This window comes from Heterodontus francisci, chromosome 7, assembly GCF_036365525.1.
Source record: "Heterodontus francisci isolate sHetFra1 chromosome 7, sHetFra1.hap1, whole genome shotgun sequence".
Lineage (NCBI taxonomy): Eukaryota > Metazoa > Chordata > Chondrichthyes > Heterodontiformes > Heterodontidae > Heterodontus > Heterodontus francisci.
Window position 1 is genome coordinate 123,352,606 of NC_090377.1, and position 22,998 is coordinate 123,375,603.

General features: G+C 42.3%; 1 protein-coding gene across 6 annotated transcripts in view; it reads left to right on the forward strand.

Moving 5' to 3' along the window:
- The window catches only part of LOC137372300 (partitioning defective 3 homolog B-like), a 1,025,472-nt gene that overhangs the window by 488,368 nt on the left and 514,106 nt on the right, over window positions 1-22,998 (forward strand). For all 6 annotated transcript variants that reach the window (XR_010975414.1, XM_068036099.1, XM_068036101.1 and 3 more), the window contains 4 exons: window positions 989-1,159; window positions 15,118-15,223; window positions 18,457-18,562; window positions 19,554-19,684. Coding sequence is in view for 5 of the 6 variants with exons in the window: in XM_068036099.1 (XP_067892200.1) it covers window positions 989-1,159; window positions 15,118-15,223; window positions 18,457-18,562; window positions 19,554-19,684 (514 nt within the window). In the remaining variant the exon portion in view is untranslated. The remainder of the gene's footprint in view (window positions 1-988; window positions 1,160-15,117; window positions 15,224-18,456; window positions 18,563-19,553; window positions 19,685-22,998) is intronic.

The window sequence follows — 22,998 nt, forward strand, 5'->3', positions numbered from 1 at the left end:
GTGGCAATGCGGCCAGAGAAGGCACCCTCTACTTGAGACCTCCCTTGTTAATGTGGCTCAGTGCCACATTATGTGTTGCACTTACTCAGTGAGGCTAATTCTCAGGTCTGTACCTGTCATGCTAGGCCCTCACCTGCCAAGAATGAGGCACATTAATTTTGTCATGAACATTGATTTTAAACTGTTACTGGAGTGAAGAAGACTTGTTAAACAGATCAGCCGTGGCTGGAAAAGACATTTGCATATTAGCAGACAGTGTTTGGAAGGACAAAGCAGCCATTCCCTGACATTCAACCCACAATGGAGTTTTGATCACCAAACATTGAAGGTGGGGGAGCCTCGCATTCCAGGTTGACTGCTAAGATGGCCGAATGCACAAACGGACATGGCCAAACCAGATAGTGACATGACTAACCTGCTGGGCAACTTGAGCTTTTTTGAATTTGTACAAACAGTTTGGGTAGAAAGTCTGTTTGCTCCTGGACTGAGAAGATCTCTCTCCTGTCTGTTCCCATCTCTTTCTCACAAGCCTCTGAATCCAGACACATGAACCCCAAGAGAGAAAAGTCTCCTACAAATACAGCCTATTTTTCAAGTCGAATTTTAAATTTGCCACTTCATCAGCAAAAATTTGTTTGCAATTTTTGAAGTGTCCTTTTCCTCCAAGTCTCCTTCCCTAACTAAGGGAATGCTAAGGAACCCATTCCCTGACATCTTCCATTGTTGCTGGGAGTTTCTTTGTGCAATTCTTTTCTTTCTCTTGCTCTCTTTAGACAGCTGTTGTATGAGGTCTCTATATCAACTCCTAGATTGTGGGATGAAATTATTAATGCACTCCGTTAAACCTACCTCTTAGATCAAGCCTAATATCGCCTTACGTGGCTCGGTGGCAAATTTTGTATGTGAAGCTGTTGTTGAATAGAGTGGAAATTGAGGAACAAAATTAATGCCACATTTATTTAGTATGATTCATTCCTGTATCTTGCAGGATGGGCGCCTACGAATGAATGATCAGTTAATTACAGTGAATGGCGAACAACTGCTGGAGAAATCTAACCATGAGGCTTTGGAAACATTACGACGATCTATGTCAATGGAGGGAAACATCCGAGGAATGATCCAGGTGATGGTGGCCAGGAGGATGGAGAAACACCAAGCGGTAGGCTATTGACTTGAATGTACACATCAAGTTCTCTTCCTGTTAGGAAATGGGTGACCTAGGTGGCCTTCTCTCCCAGGTGGAAATAGTGGGATCAAAAAACATTATGCTTTTATTTGTAGGTCTTAGGGTAAATTCAGCCCAGACTGCTGCATGTTCTTTCAAATGGGTGATTCTTGAATGAGATTAGTTGAAATAGTCTCAGCGCAGGTTACATTGGGTCCAATTTAATGACATAGAAATTCCCATAGCTCCATGTTTGAACTTCTCCAATCAGGCTTTCACTGCTGCCACAGGACTGAAACAGCCCTGAAAGTCACATTTGATGAAAGGTCATCGACCTGAAACGTTAACTGTTTGTCTCTCCACAAATGCTGCCTGACCTGCTGAGTATATCCATCATTTTCCATTTTTATTACAAATGGCATCCTGTTTAACTGTGACCATGGTGCACTAACCTCCTCATCCTTAACCTCTCAGCAGCCTTAAACATGGATCACAACACCAGCCCCTTCCAATGCTTCTCCTCAGTTGTCCAGCTGAGTGAAATTTCCCTTGCTTGTTTACACTCTTATCTGTCCAGTTGTAACCAAATGACTTCCTTTAATCACTTTTCTCCCCACTGCATCTTAACATCTGGTGTGTACTGAGGATCTATCCTTGGCCGCCTCCAATTTCTCATCTACATGTTGCTGCTCGGCACCATCGTCCAAACACATAATGTCAGGTTCTACATGTACACAGACGACACCCAGCTCTACCTCACCCCACCACCTCTCTCAAGCCTGCCACTCCTCTATTACCAGGTTGCTTCTCTGAGATGAGCCAAATTTTCTCCAATTAAATATTGAGAAGACCAAAGCCGGTGCCTGCTACAAACAATGTTCCCTCGTTACAGATTCCTTCCCCCTAGTTGGCCACTATCTCAGGTTAAACCAGACCGTTCGCAACATTGGCATCCTATTTGACCCTGAGCTGGACTTTGCATGCCATAATCTCTCCAACACAAAGATGAAGCTCCGTAATATCGCCCGTGTCCACCAGTACCTTAGCCCATCTGCTGCTGAAACCCTTATCCATGCTCTTATTACTTCCAGACTTGATGATTACAATGCTCTCCAGGCTAGTCTCCCACCTCCCACCCTTGAGCACATCCAAAATTTTGCTGCCTGTATCCCAACACCTACCAAAGTCCCATTCACACATCCTGCCTGAGTCAATTACCTACATTAGCTACAGGCCCATTAATGCCTCGATTTTAAAATTCTCATCCTAGTGTTCAAAATGCTTGATGGCCTTGCCCTCCTCTATCTTTGTAACCTCATGCAGCCCTAAAATCCTCTGAGAACTCTGCATTCCACAGCTGGCCTTTTGCACATCCCTGACTTCCTTTGCCCCACCAATGATGGCTGTGCCTTTTGCTGCCAAGGCCCTTAGCTGTGGAATTCCCTTCCTAAGCCTTTCTGCCTCTTCACCTCGCTTTCCTGTTTTAAGATGCTCCCGAAACCTGCCTCTTTGACCAAGCTTTTAGTCACCTGTCCTAATATCTTCTACTTTGCTTTGATGTCAATTTTGTCTGCTTACCCTCCTGTGAAGCACCTTGGGGCATTTTACTACATTAAGGGTGCAATAGAAATGCAAGTTATTGTTAAATTACATGAGCCAAGTTGAGATTGTTTTGACATTCTTATCCGAAATGCCACAGGAGGGCTTGTGTGTGGAAGTGACTTGTGGACGAGAAAGTGATTTTTTGAGGTTGGGGATCAAAGGACGTTTTATGACTGAGTAGAACAGCCAGCGATGCTATCACTTTAAACTGTTTAAAGAGAAAGACTCCAAAAAGAAGGATTATTAAGTTCAAGATTGCCTTGAATGACATGAGTATTTGTTTCACTGAATTGAATTTTTACATGCATGTCTCACAGAACTATTAAACATTTTATTGGACAGTGCTTAAGGGAAGATGCATTGATACATTTAATATTTCTTGATATTCTCAGCAAAGACACAAAAGATGATACAGGTTTAAATGTGGGATCTGTGGCTAGGGTTGAGTGAGGAAAGATGTGGGTCTTGGATTCTAGAGCCAGTTTGGATGTTTGTTGCTCTTTGAGGCGGCTGCATAGAGTATGCCTTCAATGGCCTGGCAAGCCAGTCAATTGTACCAAACCGCTAGAGAGAAGTCTAAAAGAGATGAAACTGGACGGACCACCCGGCATCGACCTAGGCACCAGAAATGACAACAGCGCACCCAGCTCCGTCGACCGTGCAAAGTCCTCCTTACTAACATCTGGGGGGTTGCGCCAAAATTGGGAGAGCTGTCCCACAGACTAGTCAAGCAACAGTCTGACATAGTAATACGCACACAATGTCCCAGACACCATCATTACCATCCGTGGCCACCAGAGGTGGCGGCACAGTGGTAAACGGTCAGGAGAGTGTTGTCCTCGGAGTGCTTAACATTGACTCCTGACCCCATGACATTTAATGGCATCAGGCCAAACATGGGCGCTGAAACCTCCTGCTGATTACCACCTACTGCTCCTCCCCACCCCTCAGCGGTTGAATCCGTACTCCTCCATGTTAAACACCACTTGGAAGAAGCACCGAGGGTGGCAAAGGAATGTACTCTGGGTGGGTGGACTTCAGTGTCTATCACCAAGAGTAGCTCGGTACCACCACTACTGACCGAGCTGGCTGACTCCTTAAAGACATAGCTGCTTGACTGGGTCTGCGGTAAGTGATGAGGAAGCCAGCAAGAGGGAAAAATCTACTTGATCTCGTCCTCGCGAATCTATCTGTTGCAGATGCATCCATGACAGTATTGTGGCGGTCAATTGAGGATAGTCAATAAACGCTGACCTAGCCAACCATGCCCACATCCTGTGAAAGAATAAAACAAAAATCACTTTGCATTTCTCCAGTTCGAGCTGGCATTTGAGTTTGCATGTATTACTTGTTGCTGATTTTAGTATTCACCCATGTAACTTCAGTCACATACCTGTAGTGGGGAGGACTGCACTTCAAAGTGTTGTTCATCCTCGAGATGAAGATGACCATGTCCATCATCTGGGGTGTTTGGTCAGGTTCCGGTGGGTACGTAGGTGACTGCTAAGGCTGATCTGCACCCGGAAGGTTCTGCTGCAAATAGGACAGGATACCACAGACGATTAAGTTTTGAATGAGCTGCTGGCAGCTTCTCCCAGGATTCGGGGTTGATATCAAAACTTATAACCAAAGCCTTTAGAGTATCCTTCTAGTGCTTCCTTGTGCCCCCCAGACTCAAGCTCTCCATAGAAGATTTGGTTTGGTAAGCGAGTGTCAGGCATTTTGGCTCCATGACCAGCCCAACTCAGTTGTGACTGTCTCAATATGGTGTGGATGCTTGGCATGCCAGCTTGGGTGAGCACCTCGGTGTTTGGTATTTTGTCCTGCCATCTGATCTTCAGAAGCTTCTGAAGGCAGCTCAAGTGACAGTGGTTGAGCTTCTTGGCATGACTGGTACACAATCCAAGTTTGCATGCGTAGAGCAGAAGGGGCAGGACTATTGCTCTGCAGACTTTCAGTTTGGTAGGCAGACTTGCTCCTCTTCATTCCCAGACCTCAAAGCACTATCTTGCAACTCATCTGGGCGTGGTGTTAGCTTGTTTTGTTACAAGTATTGGCCTTGGTTCTGCAGAGTGCATGCTCATGGTTCTTGTGATTTCCTGGACCTCTGTCCAGACAAGCTGAAAATGAGTGTAACAAATTTTTTCTTAGTTTTTAAATAACTGTTGTAAACATCCTTACTTTAATTCAGCATGTTTGCATGTGCATGAGATATCTAGGTTATTGCCTCAGAAGCTCTCTGAAGGAAACAAAATATTTGGCATGCTAAAATTTTGGCAGCAAAGTTTGAGAGTTAACGATGAGAACACCTTCCGTTAACTATTTTGTGAGTCACCCATGAATTGAATTTGTTGGATCATTGTTCATGTATTTGCTCTCTTGTCTCTAGACCATCCACAGTAAACTGCATGAAGGCCAACTTGATCAGACACTGCACATATCCCTCCCCACCTTTCACCTCTCTGAACAATTTTTATAGTATCTTCCATAACCTCAGTCCAAAAGCACTTTACAGCTAATGATAAACTTTTGAAGTGTAGTCACTGTTGAAATGTATGAAATGCGGCAGCCAATTTGGGCACAACAAGACCCCACAAGCAGTGATAATGATCAGATAATCAGTTTTAGTGATGTACTTTGAGGGATAAATATTGGCCAGAACACAGAAGAAAGCTCCCCTGCTGGTCTTCAAAATAGTATCTTGGGATCTTTTGCAAATGGAGTATAATGTGGGAAAGTGGGAAATTGTCCACTTTGGCTGGAAGAATAAAAAAGAAGCATATTATCTAAATGGTGAGAGATTGCAGAGTTTTGAAATGCAGAGGGATCTGGGTGCACTAGTGCATGATTCGCAAAAGGTTAGCTTGCAGGTACAACATGTAATTAGGAAAGCTAGTAGAATGTTATCGTGCATTGGTGAGACCACATCTGGAGTACTGTGTACAGTACTGGTCTTATTTAAGGAAGAATGTAAATCCGTTTGAGGCAGTACAGAGAAGGTTTATTAGACTAATACTTGGAATAGGCGGACTGGCTTGAGAGGAAAGATTGGACAGGCTAGGGTTGTATCTGCTGGAATTTAGAAGAGTAAGAGGCGACTTGATTGAAACATATAAGATCCTTAGGGGTCTTGACAGGCTGGATGGGAGAAGCTAGAACTAGGGGTCACTGTTTAAAAGTAAGGGGTCGCCCATTTAAGACAGAGATGAGAAATATTTTCTCTGAGGGTCATGAGTCTTTGGAATTCTCTTCCTCAAAAGGCGGTGGAAGCAGAGTCTTTGAATATTTTTATGGCAGAGGTAGATAGATTCTTGATAAGCCAGGGGGTGGAAGGTTATCGGGGGTAGGTGGAAATGTGGAGTAATCAGTTCAGCCACGAACTTATTGAATGGCGGAGCAGGCTCGAAGGGTCGAGTGGCCTACTGCTGCTGCTAATTCGTATGTTCATACCTGAGCGTGTAGACAGGGCCTTGGTTTAATGTATCATCGCAAAGATAGTGCAAAACAACACTGTCCTATGGATAGGAGGAGGTCCGGTACAGTGAAAGATGTTCCTAGACACCAGAGTCTGTTTTGTGAGAATTGGGCTGGTTCAGTTGGCACTCACAGAAATCAAAACATTTACTTCTTGCTTTAAATGTTATAATCTAATACGGCTCAATTGAATCAACAAGTATTTGGCGAGGAGCAAAAATCATAGCTTAAAACATTTTTCTAAATGGTTTAAGTCTCCCTTGCATTGATGTTTTATTTGGGGTACTGTAGTAAGTACACTTATCATTTTAACATTGTGTTACGTTATCTAATTTTTCCAAATGTAATCAGCATTCTCCTTTCTAGTTGCTAACTTCTGGGTTCCAAATCCTTCTAATGGAAACGTGAGGCAAGAATCTAATCTAAACTTTTTTTTTTGTTTTCGTAGTATTTTAAAGTCTGGACCTTTCTTCTGTGGACATCTGTGCCCTTTCGTTTATTGCATTTTCCGCATGAAGAAGTGAATGTAAAAGTTTTTTTTTCAGGCGTGTGTTTTTATGTTCGATGGTAATTTAGTCAGATGGCGGTCATGTCGGGAGCAGGCTGCGACCTTTTGCAGTTGCGTCACAACCTCCGTCTGTAAAGCTTACACCATTAAACAATCTTTTATGGTTTTATTGCTTTAGACAGTAATGCACAGAGCAGTGACTGATCTGTTCTACAAGCCAGATACTTTAATTAGGGCGAGTACCGATTTGCCGCTATTGTATTGATTCGTGTAATTTATCAGAGAATGATGAGGAATTTTAAGTGAGTGTACTCTTGCTTGGCTCTGCACATTTCCATTCTCCCATTGGGCAGCGTTTTAATTTAGTAATAGTTTGCCTTAATGGAATAAAAGCCTTTGGAAAAGATGCTTTAACTTGTTTGGTGTTCTTATTTAGTACACAAATTCCATTTTTTTCTCCCTCTTAATGTAATGAGGCTCCTGTCTCCCAGCAAGCAGGGAATTACAAATTGGAAAGACAAAGTGCTTAATGTTCAAGATCGCTCGGAAGTACCTGAGAACCATTTAAAGAAATAATGTTTTAATTTGGCAGTGCTGGCATTAGAAAGAAAGAACAATAATTTACATTTATATAGTTCCTTTCATGACCTCAAGATATTCCATAGCACTTTGCAGTCAATGAAGTCCTATTGAAGTGTGGTGTTGAAGGTGCTGTCTTTCAGCTGAGCCATTAAACTGAGGCCATGTCTGCCTCTCAGATGGATGTAAAAGATTCCATTGTACTATTCAAATAATGACAAGAGAATTCTCCTCAGTGACCTGGCCAATATTTATTCCAGAACCAACGTCACAAAAACAGATTACCTGGGCACTATTACATTGCTGTTTGTGGGAGTTTGCTGTGCACAAATTGGCTGCTGTGTTTCCTACATTGCACTTCAAAAGTAATTCATTGGCTGTAAATCACTTCGGGACATTCTGAGGTTGTAAAATGTGCTATGTGAATGCAAGTTCTTTTGTCCTTTGTATGCTGGCCTCCCATTCTCTACTCTCTACATGCTCTAAAGCTCTGCTACGTGTGTTCTGCCTTGCACCAAGTCCCACTTGCGCATCACTCCTGTACTCGTTGACTGGCATTAGTGCTTCATCTTCCCAATGCGTTAAATGTAAAATTCTTGTTCTCACTTTTAAAATCCATCTCTCCCTCACCTCTTTTAAAAACGTGCACTGAACCCTGGGGGATGGGGGGAGCTTTTAGCTCCCCAAAATGGGTTGGTTTGGCTCGGGTGGGAAGTTTAAAAAGCTAAAAATCTAAAACCGGAACCCACCCACTTCAGGTTTTAAGGGAGGCGGGACAAGGGGACGGGTAACCAGTCTGCGCGCAGGAGGTGAGTTGGTGATTGAAATATTTTAGTGGGATTGCATGCCTTTATTTTAACACTGGCTCTCTTTTTAACCATAGTCAGCTGGGTTTCTGTGGCCTCAAAACCCAGCAGATGAAAGGAGTTGGATAGAGCTGCAGCCATAAGTTAAGTGCCTTTGCAGCACTACTTTGGGTCAGGAGGAGAAGGAGTGCCTCCTCCAGGCCCAAGAGGTTTACCAGTAAAAACACCCACCACCACCACCCCCAACCTGCTAGCTATCCATCTAATTCCTGCAATTAGACCCATCCCCAATCACCATTTGCTGTCCATGACCACAATCTGCTCCCGCCACTTGCGATCGGGCTGTGCCCAGCCACCACCACCCCCTTTCACATTCCTCAGTAGACCCGTCTGTTCTCAGCCCAGCACGGCCGTGTCCTTGTGTTGTAGGATTTCCAGCCAGGCTGGTCTCGAGGCTGTCATTCAGGCTGGCGGTGGGCGGGAAACCTCTTGGAACATTAGTTTTTACATGAAAGCACTATATGAAATCAATTAGTTTTTGTTTAACGAATACTTTCTTTGCTCACATTGAATATTTGACCCCATTGGAAAAAAAAAAGCCTCCTGGCACATATGTCACTCTTGCCTCAATCAGCTTGTACAGAAACTTATCTGTAACAGAGTAAAACTCCACATTTCAGACACTCTGCAGAGCACCACAAAAACCAACAAGAAACTATACAGTAGAAAAATTCTTCAAATTAAAAAAATGAATGAATTTTGTGGAGAACTTCATCGCCTAAAGAAGCGTTGGCTGGCTGTGATATTTAGATTGTTTCTAAGTTAGCAGAAACTATTTTTCCATTAAATAAATTGCAGCAATGACAACTTGCATTTATGTAGCACCTTTAACATAGTAAAACGTCCCAAGGCGCTTTACAGGAGAATAATCAGATAAAGATTTGATACCGAGCCACATAAGGATATATTGGGACAAGTGTCCGAAAGCTAGGTTGTAGAGATTGTTTTTTAAGGAGGAGAGAGAGATTTGGGGAGGGAATTCTAGAGCATAGAGCTTAGATAGCTGAGATAGCAGTGCACCAAAATAGTAACAAGAATTTAAACTTGTTAATGCTGGTGCTTTATTATCTAGCCTTGAAACTATAAACTGTTTCCTTGGGAAAATTTGAAACTTGGAATACCGTCTTTTATTTATGTAGGATTGTTTTTCTCTTATTTTTCCCTTATGATTTCTATTGTTTTGACATCTGCCTCCTTCTGTCAACTCTGTACAGCAAAATCCCTGTGCTGTTCTGGTGATTAAACAACTGAAACCTTCCCAGTGCTGTATTTCCTCTGCAGCTTTGAAAAATGTGTCCTTGATTTCTCTATCAAGCAAAAAAAAAGTTGTCAAATTTAAGCCATGAATGTAATGAAGTCGAGGTGAAAGAATGCAATGCACCATTGAACCGGATTCTTTAGAATAAAATGAATAATGGGATACTTTCTTTCATTTCTCACTCAGATCTAACTAATGTAGTCACCAAATGGAGGTAATAAGCAATGTCTGATGGATTCACTCGTATTACCTATAATCACGAAGTGCAGTAAGTCTTTATGACACACAACCTTCAGCTGCTTTTCTGTCGGTGTCATTTCAATTCATATAGGTCTACGGATCTGTTCCTGGGAGATGGAAGCTGGATTTAGCACTGCAAATAGTAGATGCTGGTTCCCTGGGAAATTAATTAAAATAGCGCCAGTGTAAAAACTGCTTTACTTTTCAAGGGAGCCATAAAGGTTGCCATTTGGCACCAAAACAAAATTTATCATCATCAAATCCAACTTTATACCGTCGATCAAAGGAGCACGAGTAGACCATTTGTCCCCTTGAGTCTGCGCCGCCATTCCTCTAGAACATGGCTGATCTTTTACCTCAAAGCCATTTCCTGCACCATTCCCCTATCCTTTGCTATCTTTAATATCTAGAAATCTGTCGATCTCTGTCTTGAACATACTCAATGACTGAGCCTCCACCGCCCTCTGGGGTGGAGAATTCTGCAGATTCACCATGAGTGAAGAAATTTCTCCTCATCTCAGTCCTAAATGGCCCCTGGTTCTAGAACTCCCAGCCAGGGGAAACATTCTTCCTGCACCAACTTTGTCAAGCCCTGTAAGAATTTTGTATGTTTCAATGAGATCACCTCTCATTCTTCTAAACTCTAGAGAATATAGGCCCAGTCTCCTCAATCTCTCCTCTTAGGACAATCTGCCATCCCAGGAATCAGTCTGGTGACCCTTCGTTGCACTCCCTCTATGGCAAATATATCCTTCCTTGGGTAAGGAGACCAAAACTGTACACACTATACCAGGTGTGGTCTCACCAAGGCGCTATACAATTGCAACAAGACTTGTTTACCCCGTACTCAAATCCTCTTGCAAAAAAAGCCAACATACCATTTGCCTTCCTAATTGCTTTCTGCACCTGCATGTTAGCTTTCAGTGACTTATGAACAAGGACACCCAGGTCCCTTTGGATATCAACACTTCCCAATCTCTGACCTTTTAAGGAATACACTGTATTTCTTTTTTTCCTACTAAAAGTGGATAATGTCACATTTTTCCACATTATATTCCATCTGCCATGTTCTTGCCCACTTACTTAGCCGTCTCAATTCCCTTGAAGCCTCCTTGCACCCTCCTCACAACTCGCATTGCTCTACACAGATGCTGCAAGATCGCCTGCGTATTTCCAGCACTTTCTATTCTCATTTCACATTCCCACCTAGTTTTGTGTCATCAGCAAACTTGGAAACATTTTGGTCCCCACATCCAAATCATTGCTATAGATTCTGAATAGCTTGAGCCCAAGCGCTGATCCTTGCGGTACCCCACTAGTCACAGCCTGCCAATCTGAGAATAACCAGTTTATTCCTACTCTCTGTTTTCTGTCCGTTAATCAATTCTCAATCCATGCCAGTATATTACCCCCAATCCCACGTATTCTAATTTTGCTTACTAACCTCCTGTGTGGGGCCTTAGCGAAAGCCTTCTGAAAATCCAAAAGCACAACATCCACTGGTTCCCCTTATCTATTCTGCTAATTACATCCTCAAAAAACTCGAACAGGTTTGTCAAACATGATTTTCCTTTCAGCAATCCATGTTGGCTCTGCCCAATCTACCATTAGTTTCTAAGTGTCTAGTTATCTCATCCTTTATAATAGATTCTAGTATTTTCCCTACTACTGATGTCAGGCCAACAGGTCTGTAGTTCTCTGTTTTCTCTCTCCCTCCTTTCTTATATCGTGGGGTTACATTTTTATTAGAATTTATTCTTAGAATTTTATACAGTATCAAGAATTTCTATTCCATCACCCTCCCTTCTTCGCTCCTCAATAAATAGCTGAAGAATATTGCTTGTTAATCCCACTGTTGTAATTATCACAGTCACTGATTCCTGTGTAATGTGGTGATGCATCAAGAATTGCAGGCAAGGCTGGTGGTTTCTGAGAAAGATGGATGAAATTGTGACACGTGAGTCCCAAAACGCTCGTGAATGTCTGGAGGAGTAATGGAATTTGAACCTGAAAACACTGGAAAAATCTCAGAACAACGGGCAGAGTCATTGAATATGATCATTCAGAAACTTTGTGTAATGAAAACAGAATTTGACTCCTTCAGTAACCTGAACCCAGTAGCCCGAATTATAAACAAAAGGAAACGCGGAATGCGATTCCCCAAAAACACTGGTATTGTTTAAGTTCCATTAAATAAAAATGGAATTTGAACGACTTAGAGTTTATAAATAAAAAAAATACATTTACATAGCAGCTCTCGTGACCTCAGGGCAACCTAAAACACTTTATAGCCAATGAAACACTTTTGAAATGCAGTCACTTGTAATGCAGGAAACATGACAGCCAATTGGCACACAACAAGGTCCGACAAAGAGCAAACAGGATAATAACTAGATAATCTATTCTAAGTACAGGTTGAGGGATAAATATTGGCCAGGATACCAAGGAGAACACCCCAGCTTCTCTTTGAATAGTGGCATGAGATCTTTATGTCCACCTGAGAGGGCAGACGGGCCCTCAGTTCAACTTCTCATCTGAAAGACTGCTCGACTGACAGTGCAACACTTCCTCAGTACTGCATTGGAATGTCAGCCTAATTTATGTGTTCACATCTCTGGAGTGGGATTTGCATGCATAACCCCTGACTCAGAGGTGAGAGTGATACCAACTAAACAAAAGGCAATTGCCCTAAAAGCGTATCCCCCTCACCCTTCACTCAGGTTCCACTATTGAGAATGTTCTCATACAACTTGTGAGTGGTGGAGTTATAAGGGTGTAGCATGGGTGACATTTCCCAGTGAGACAGGTTTAAGATAATTGACAAATGAACCAGAGACCAGATGAAAAATAATTTTTTTTACGCAGTGCGTAGTTTTGGTCTTGAATGGCCTTAAAGGGTGATGGAAGCAGATTTAATAGTAACATTGAAAAGGAAATTGTATATATACTTAAAGGGGAAAAACTTTATAGGACTATGGGGAAAGAGCAGGGGAGTGAACTGAATTGAATAGCTCTTTCATCAAGTCCACACAGATATGATGGGCCGAGTGGCCTCTTCCTTCTATTTATGCTGTAAGAATGCCAAACATTTGGCTAGCAAAGTTCAGAAGTATACTGATTTTTGTTATTTGAAATAGTTATGGCTGGTAAGGTGTGTAGGGATTTTGCAAAGATGTTGATGTGACAGTGCAGCCATCATCCGACTGTTCATTTAGTGAACTGCTCCCTCTGTATGGGATAGTGTCTAAAAGCACTGCGTGGGGTTGGTACCAAAGCATGCAGACTGAGGAGGTCCCAAGTTCATTTCCCGGTCATGCCGAGATAACTGATCTCAGCCGCGCTGTCACGCATTATGCTACTGTTTTGCCTCTCGTCTTCGTTAACGAAAAGGTCAGCCAGAGTTACTGTCTAGGCTGGTGCATAAAGATGATGCGACTCTGACTTCCAATGCCAATGCAACTGTATCCGATCACAAGGTACTGCCGTCAGGGGAGGCCGAGCGAAGATTGTGGAGTTGGGGGAAAGAGAGAAGAAATTTGCAAGCGATAATGCTTCAAATGCTCTAAAAATATTCCAGAAAGCCTTTTGCAGAGAAATTCTCAGACAGACTGATTTAGAAGAACAAAGTCACACAAATCCTCTTAACTTTCGATGAGATTGGACCATTGGGCCAGATGCTTTTTCTTCATTTAAAAAGAATCCTTTTTTTATTTAACCAGAGGACACAGATTTAAGATAATTGACAAAAGAATCAGAGGGGAGATGAGAAGTTTTTTTATGTAGTGATCTAGAATGCACTGCTTGAATGGGTGATGGAAGCTGATTCAATAATAACTTTAAAAAGGAATTGAAATATACTTGGTACGGAAGAATTTACAGTGCTATGGGAAAAGCAGGGGAGTGGGACTAATTGAATAGCTTTTTCATAGAGTCGACACGGATATAATGGGCCGAGTGGCTGAATGGCATTCTGTGCTCTGTGATTCTATTATTCTATTTTCGTCATCTTTTCTGAACTCGTGCTGTTGTTCCCAGCATTCCAGCAGCAACACCCGTGAATAATCAGTGGGTGCGGACCTCAGTGTTTTTAACCAAGTGACTGTGGGTTCAACTGAAGGTCACCTGTGTGACCGAACTTTATATTTCCTGACCAATGATGGAACAGGAAAAGAAATTTGGTTATTGGGTAGTTGGGTTATTGGGAATTTTTTTTTTTTGAAACTCACATGAACACATTATGATGGACCATAATTGGTCATGCGGTGTTCATGCTTGGTTTTTAAAAAAAAGCAAAAGAATAGCTCCTTGCTTTAACTTGCCCGATAATTAGCCTTCTTTGATAAAAGCCCATTTCCTATAGCTCCCTCTCTTATAGAGAATTCTCATAAGACATGTTATCACACTCATTTCTTTGTTTTTGTGGGTAAGCGCCTTGCTTGGTAAATGCTTACTCTGGGTAGGTCGCGGGCGTGCTTATAATTGTTTCTTACTCCCAGTGATCTGCCAGTTTTGTGGTGAGTAGGGCTCATCCTTGGAGATCACGTGGCAGCTGATCAACGAAGCAGACCTGCTTCAGTAATGTTGGCCAGGATCATTTTCATAGAGTGCATTTTCTTTTTTGGTCTCTGTTTGACTTTGTGATCCATAATGATCCATTTTCTGTCTTCTGAGTTCTGTCAGTTTGTCTCCTCTCTTATCTATCCTCTTCCTATCTCCCTTTTCCCTATCCTCCCTCTTACACCCTCCCTCCCTCCCTCAACCCCCCTCCATTCCTACCTCTCCCTCTCGCCCTCCCTCAAATCCTCCCCCTCTCCCTTCGTCTCCCTCTCCCATTCCTTCCTCCTCCACTCTCCTCCTCATGCTTTACCATTTATTTCTTTTTATCTGTCTTTCTATCCCTCTTTCTCACCATATTATCTTTATTTGCTCATCAACAGCAGTCTTCTGGAGATTGACAAATCATTTGAGTAAAAGCCAATGGGACTGTAACCTACCCGCAGCTCCCAATCGTTAAGGTTGAATCTGGATCCTGGGATTTTCCATCCATTGAAAGTGTCCAAATCGTGAGGAAAGTATAAGAAACAAAGTAGAGAAAATTCCAAAAAATTTAAATAAAGAAGGATTTCCTTGTCATGCTTCATGATAGGTGTATGCCTCTCTGTTGAGATTACCAAGTCTTGCTGCTGTAACACCATCCTGCAGGACAACCAGGTAGGGGGAGTGGGGATCAAGATACTCAACAATGTATTGAATAAAGTTCTTGAAGAGATTTCTTAAATTACCTGGAGCTTTTGAATCCAACAATCACTGATCTGGCCCAAATTTTAACATTGTAAATGTTTGATATTAGAAATTTTAGTCAGAAAGGCAGCGTTGTTGAACAAACCTGTTGATTAAACCTGACAAATGTGTCTTGTGTTCTCAGGATCGCCTGGAAGTTGGTGGTGTGAAAATACACGACACTCACAGCAGTAATGGTGCCAGCCAGTGGCGCACTCAATCACCTGGTGCCCGAGAGAGGGTGACAATAGGTAAGCATCTAGTGTTGTCGAAGCAAATTCATTTACCCAATGGGGTTAAACTATGAGCACAGGTTGCATGGCTTAAGAGTATAGAAGATTAATGGATGATCAAATTGAGGTGTTTCAGATGATTCAAGGATTACATGTTTCCTTTGGGGGAGAATTCAGAATAAAGAGGCGCAATCTTAAAATTAGAGCTAGGCTGTTTAGGGGTGAAGCACATACTCACACAAAGAGCAGTGGAAGTCTGGAACACACCCCCTTCCTCAGAAAGCTGGGGGGCGGGGGTTCATTTGAAAATTTCAAAACTGAGATTGACAGATTTTTGTTAGGTAAAACTATTAAGGGTTATTGAACCAAGGATAGACTTAACATACAGATTACCCATGATCTCACTGAATGGCAGAAGAGTCTCGAGGGGCTGAATGGCCTCCTGTTCCTATGCAGCAAGTTGAAGATAGATTAATGTGTTATCTAAGTGATTAATACCTGGATTGTATGCAATATTTTATAAAGAAGAAAATTTATAGGAGGTGGAAGTTTATAAATTATAGGCTTCAGTTTACATCTGTGGTTCCATTCACTGTTAACTTTTTGGTCCATTCAGATCATCATTTCTGAGCTGTCGGGAGAACAGAAATTATATACTAAGAAAAGCAGCCAGTTGAGGGGCTGGATTATATGGAGCCCTCGACGTTAGGATCCATGGCGTGGGGCTGGGGGGGTGGCTGAAGATAGCCCCAGATGAGGCCCGTCAGGCACTCTGATGCCAGCAGCGCCCAGCCCGATATTACCGGTGGCAGCGAGGCCTCGTGGTGGCCTTAGTGACAGGACTGCAATTTAAATATTTAAATAAATTAAAACAAGTGAATTAATTAATCTCACGTTGCTGCCTGGTGTCCGGTTGCAATCTTCGGCCTGGTGGCCGGCACTCGCGCACCTTCAGATCCCCATCCGGGAAAAATGGGCACCACACTGGTGGGGAGGGGGAGGAGGTAAGTTTATCGGTGCGGGAGGGGAACGGGATCAAGTTAACGTCATGGGTGTAGGGAATGGTGGGAAGGGTTGGAGTTGAAAGTTTGTGCAGTTTGGAGTGGGGGGGGGGGGGCAAGATCAGATTGTAAAGTTAAGGGTTTTGTGGGGGGGGGAAGGGCAAATAATTAATTTCATTGTTATTGGGGGGGTGGGAGAGGGGCAAAAGAAATGTATGTATTTATTTTTATTCACTTCACCTTTAAATATTTAAATTTCCCTGTAGGGCTGACAGCCCTTTAAAAATTGAATCAGTGCCTGCGCACAGGCAGCTGATGCCATTGCTGGGGATGGACAGTCCACCCCCTCTGTGTGAGTTGGCGGGGGGGGTGGTGTTGGGTGGACGGCCTGCCCCTGCTATTTAAATGAGCCGCCGCATGGAAGATAGTGGTGTCTCTATGACATGTAGCCCAAGTGGGCCGCCGTTTTGTCACCCACTGCTGAAATCGGCAGTGGGCAGATATATCTCAGCCCGAGGATGAGTGGCATACCATAGGTTTACATACATTTCTGGATTTTGGTGGTAGGCAGGGGAATTCTCGCAATGGCCTTTCCTTGGAAATAGAATATGTGAGGTAGAGTCGAGGGTAGGGTAGATTGTGCAAAGCTTGTGGGAAGAGCACGCTTGATGGACCATATGGCTGCATCGTCTTACATGCATTATTGTATTCTTTACGTTCCTTTCTTTGCACATTGCAAACTGTATCACCATTAGCAGCTCATTGAAAATAGAGACCTTGCTCCCAAAAGAACATAAGAAATAGCTGCAGGAGTAGACCATGTGTCCCCTTGAGCCTGCTCCACCATTCAATAAGATCATAGCTGATCTTTGACTTCAACTCCACTTCTTCACCTAATCGCCACATCCCTTGATTCCCTTAGAGTCCGAAAATCTATCGATCTCAGTCTTTAATATATAACCCTGTGGGGTAGAGAATTCCAAAGATTCACGACCCTCCATCTCTGCAGCCACCTCTTTTAGAATCTGAGGATGTTTCTCTTTACTAATATGAATTACTTTAAGTTCCTCACTCTCATTAGACCTTTGGTTCCCACTATTTCTGGTATTTCTTTGTGTCTTCTACTGTGGAGACAGACACACAATATTTGTTTCACGTTCTGCCATTTCCTATTCCCCATTATAATTTCTTCTGTCTCAGGTTTACTTTTGCTACTCTCTTCCTTTTACATACTTGTGGAAGTTCTTACAATCTGTTTTAATATTTCTTGCTAGTTCACTCTCATTCTATTTTCTCCCTCTTTATTAATTCTTTGGTCATCCTTTGCTAGTTTTTAAAACTCTCCCAATCCTCAGGCTTAGAACTTTTCTTGGCAATAATATAAGCCTCTTCTTATAATCTATTGCCATCCTTAACTTGCCATCTTTAGTTTCCCTTCCTACTCTCAGCCATCATTGGCACTGTTGGCCTAACGCCTGCTTCAAATACTCAGCATCAGCAGGCAATAAAGAGTGACCTTGCATTTATATAGCGCTGCTTCATGTTCTCTGAATGTACCAAAACACTTCATAATCGTTGCGTTATTTTAGTGAAATGCAGTCACTGTTGTTATGTAGGTGAACCTTACATAGAGAACTCCACCGAAACACATTCCCTTACCAAGCACAAAGCTGCCATCATCATCATCATAACTTGTCGCAACATAATTGCTTTCAAGATCTAATGCTGTCAGTTGTCTTGAATAGCACAGCATATTGATGGGGCATCAGGCCAGGGCCCATGAGTTTGCCTGTGATCTCCACATTCACATCTGCAATTATTTCTCAGCTTCCACTTGGTCATATTGGCACCAGTCTCTGCCATCCCTAACTCTCACTTGATTTAGGGTACGTCAGTGTTTTCATCCAAGGCCAGTGCCTGGAAGGAGTTCTTCTGAAGGAATCAAGTTCTCCAAGATCAAGGGTATTTTGTAATGCTGTAGCAATCCGCAGTAATATTTTAGGTTGAGATTTGGAGGCAATGTTCTTTGTGGACACCAGCTTCTTGGGTAGTGGAAAGTGTCCATGCAGTGAGTGGCTAGGATCATATGCCTGTTATTTTGTGTCTCCTTTTTACTGAAGGTAACCTGCTCTAGTGAACTGATCCACTCATTATTCACTCCCACTGTATAGAATCCAATAAGCAAAATTGTTTCTAGATCTTGCAGTTTTCAGGGTACTGTTTTACAGTCTTGTTTGTTAATATTTTCAGCGACTGATGAGGGAGAGGTTGAAATTCTACCTCCGGTTCCACCACATCCTGAAGAAGAAGAGGTCATGGGAGTATACAAAATGTGGCCTTTTCATGAAGAAAAGAGGTTCGTAAACAGAAGTTAACCCTAGTCTTTAACTTAGTAATGTGCGTAGCTGTAGCTTGCTGGAAGTACTGATTGAATCTCTATTGATGTTAATTTAGCTCCTCACACTGTTAGAAGAAAGAAAGAAAGCCTTGCCTTTATATAGCACCTGTCATGACCTCAGGATGTTCCAAAGAACTTTGCAGCCAATGTAGTATTTTAGATGTGTGATCACTGTTGTAATGTAGGAAACATGGCAACAATTAGCACATAGTGAGGTTCACAAACAATAATGTGATAATGACCAAATAATCTGTTACAGTGATGTCAGTTGAGGGATAAATATTGGACACAGATGCTTGGAAGAAAGCAATTAAAATTTCAACACAGGACTAAATATTGATCATTGATAACAGTTTATTTTGGAAGTCAGCATTTACTCTTTAATTGGATGAAATTGAGGAAGGATAATAGAAATGCCAGGCACATGTGCCACCCAGTTATGAGCCGTGTCACTCAATCTGGAGTCTCTGCAGAGTGACTAATGTGCTGTTGTGTTTTAAGAGTGTTTGTTAATGCTATCTTGTGTGTGTTAATAATTTATTCTGTGAGATTAGCCTTGAGCGTCCTTAGAAATATGCCTTCGACTGAATGCCAGAAACATTCCAGAGCAATAGCCCAACTCTGCTGCCACTGAGCATCATATCTCTGCGAGCGTTATTATGGATATTAGCACACGAGCCAGGCATTTCTTTCTTTTCTCCCTAGAGTGCTATTGGTGCTCAAGTATCTGGACTTGAACTCACAACCTTCTCAGAGGCAAGAGTGCTACCCACTGAGCAATAGCTGACAGTGTGTCTGTCAATTCACTGCAACAATGAATGCCCAACACTGGCCCATATTTACAATTTATAGCTGCGACAATGCTGCCATCTGATATGAGGTTGTGGCAAAAGCTTTTTTTTAAATATGTTATTTGATTCTGCTTGACACTCTCTTGTGCTCTCCACAGCTCGGAGCTCAATTCTGCTTCACAATTGCTGCAACAAAGGCCGATGGCCGGAGGTGCAGAAAGTCAGCCCAGCACTGCTGTCAAGCGGCAGTCTCCTGGCAAAATCAGCAATTCGAAGAGCATGGATTTGGGTAAGAGCCAAGTATCCAACCTGTCACTCACAAAACCAATTAAAATAAACAGAGAATATAAAGAAGATAAATTAAAAATAGTTTGCACCCTATTGTCATTTAATGCGCCAAAACTGAGTGGATTATAGATGTCATTTGAAACCCCAGGATTAAATTAGATCCTTGTGCTCTGCCTGCCATCTGTAGCTTTCTTGTAATCTATACTGTGATCTTAATAAGATGAAAGTAGTGTTAATCATGGTTAAAAGTAACACCAAAGTGACATTGATTGAAGTTGGGGAGAGACTGCATTGATATCACTGTGAAGTGCAATCTTTACAGAATTCACAGGGGAGTGTACCTGGGTGATGATGATTAAGCTCCATATATTAGAGCTTTAACCACACCAGTCTGGCAAAATCCCACCATGTTTTCCGCTCACTCTCATTACCATTAGACTCTATGCTGAAAGGTGTCGTTAATATAAATGAGTACTGCAAACTGGCTGCATACAACAAAATGTGCCAAGGAGTTTCACAGGAGCGATTATCAAATAAAATTTGACACCGAGCTACATGAGATATTAGGACAGGTGATCAAAAGCTCAGTCAAAGAGATAGGTGTTAAGGAGCGTCTTAAAGGAGGAGAGAGGCGAAGAGTTTAAGGAGGAAATTCCAAAGCTTAAAGTCTTGGGACCATGGCACCGACAATACCTCACACTTCATGCGCAGCTGCTTATATTTCAAAATTAACCCTGCCATTATTTGCTAAGACCACCAGGTGGGAACGCTAGGTACAATAGGTCTTCCTAGACACTGTACTTGAAGAATCTTGATAAGTTTACTTTTGGGCTGCAGGTTGCTGTGTGAGACCTGCTCATTGAGAATGCAGTACTTACTATAACACAACATAAAAGCAGCTACTGAGTAAATTATATAGTTCTGTGTCACTGGCCTGTAATGTCTTTGGACTGCACCACGTATCCCTGAGCTGTAACTTGGTTACTGGGTCAAATGCCGCTTACAGTTGTTTACAGAATAACACACTATGCCTCTCTTCCTATTTCTTCTGCCAAGCACTTGGGGTATGGCAGATAATACATGAAATAAAACTTCTTGCTGATCTTTGCCAGGCTAATGACAGGGAATTTCTTGAGAGTGACCAACTGGTCTCATCAAGTGCATAATGTCTTAATTTAGAAAAAAAAGGGCTATGTGGCAGCTCTGTAAGGTTGGGAAGCAGGGGAAGGCTTTGAGAAGTCATTCCAAGATTTAGCATTGACATCATTTGTGGCCTTCCATCCCAGTTTACATTGCGCACTGTTGTTTTAACCTTTTGAGTGGCACTTTCTCAGCTTCCTTCCTTACCAAATGCAGCCACAATTCCTGTGATCTGCAAAACCTGATTCCCAGTAATTATCTTGTGAATTCAGAGAGTTCTACTTACTTTGGACATAATTATAATGGGCAATCCTTACACTGCATAGAAGCCAAAATCATTGCTTGCTGTGTTGATACAAAAAATGCTGTATAAAGTGGACATTGTGGTTACATTTAATGGACAAAGCTTTTACTGTGCATGTCATTGTTAATTCCTCAAAGAAGTTTGAAATCATATTAGACCAATCTGTGCCTGTGATCCTGTCGTGCAGCATTTATTGTTACGATGACCTTACTTTGTAGAACCATAGAGCACGTTCAACTCCTTTCATGTGCTGACTGTTTGGAAGAGCTATCCAATTTCTCTCACTTCCCTGTTCTTTCCTCATTAGCCCTGCAAATTTTTCCTCTTAAGTATATATCCAATTCCCTTCTGAAAGTTACTATTGAATTTGCTTCCACCACCCTTTCAGGCAGTGCATTCCAGATTATAACAACTCTTTTCATAAAACAATTTCTATTAATTGTTAATGCACTGCCCTGGATTTTTTGTGAATTATCTTAAATGTGTGTCCTCTGCTTACCCACCCTCCTGTCTATGGAAACAGTTTCTCCCTATCTATTGTATCAAATATAATTATTGTGAACACCTCTATTATATTTCCCCTTAACCTTCTCCACTGAAAGGACAACAATCCCTGTTCGAATGGTGCTTTTTAAAATTTTATTTTGGGGTTTGGGCATTGATAGCAAAGCTAGCATTTATTCCCCATCTTTAGTTGCCCTAAGAAGGTGGTGGTTAGTCTTTCCTTTGAACTGCTGCAGGCCGTGTGGTGAAGGTGCTCCCATAGTGCTGTTAAGTAGGGAGTTCCTGAATTTGTGCCCAGCGACGCTGAAGGAATGGTGATATATGCACGTCATGATGGTGTGAATGATGGAACAGACTGGAGGGGCTGAATAGCCTGCTCCTTTTTCCCTACCCCAGGACAAATCAACATTTTCAGAAAATAAAAGGGTCAGCAGAGACAACTGCAAAGGTGGGTGGCAAGGGAGCATTCAAATTGCTCAAATTGAATTTTGTTTTTAATTTGATGTAGAAACACTTGAAGAAAAGGCCAGTGCAACCGAGGCACAGAATATCTTGTGCAGGTTTTGACTTCCCTCATTAGAACAGTTAAATCCAGTAGATCAGGGGCATTCCTTTGTCAGTTCAAGTGTCTGGTCAGATACCGTGAGGCTAGAGTTTGGATAATGGCTGTAAGTCATTAGGGCAGCACTCTCCAGATGAACTCTTGCATTTGGGCATTGATTTATGACCCAGTGCTTTCTCTTAATCATTTCTTTCAAGTGCCTGTCGAATTGCGAGTAAGAAAAGACAATATCCCCCTGCACAAAACCAGGGCAAGCAGCTCATTCGATATGCTGTGTCCAATTTAACTCAGAAGTGTTTGCACGGATACTAAATGCTCAAGATAGTGTTTAGAAGGAGCTTTGCCATTGGGATTTTCTTGCTTGTAAGCCCTAAAATTTGATTTGACCCTCTTAAGCTCAGAGGTGTCAATGAAGCGGCACTCTTGTAAGTATTGCAGATTTTAAAAGAAACAAATGGTGGTTGTAAATGTTAGGTGATGCACAGCCACTTGATGAGAGAGAACCCAGTAAAATTAATGACCACACATGGGTCATTCAGGCTGAATGTGCAGGTTACGTGTTGCCCAGGACTGGAATAATTTTAAACGTTCGCACCGGACAGGAAACCTACAGGATCATTTAGAATGTTGGTTTTACACCCCGCGCAATATTACACTCCACTGATTTCAACGGAGAGAATAGCCGGGCGGGGTGTAAAACCTTCAGTTTCCCAATGGACAGGTTGAGTTAAAATTGCCCCCATTATACATTTTTATTTGTTCCTGATTTATGTTTCTTGCTATACTCTTGCTCTTCCAGCAGCTC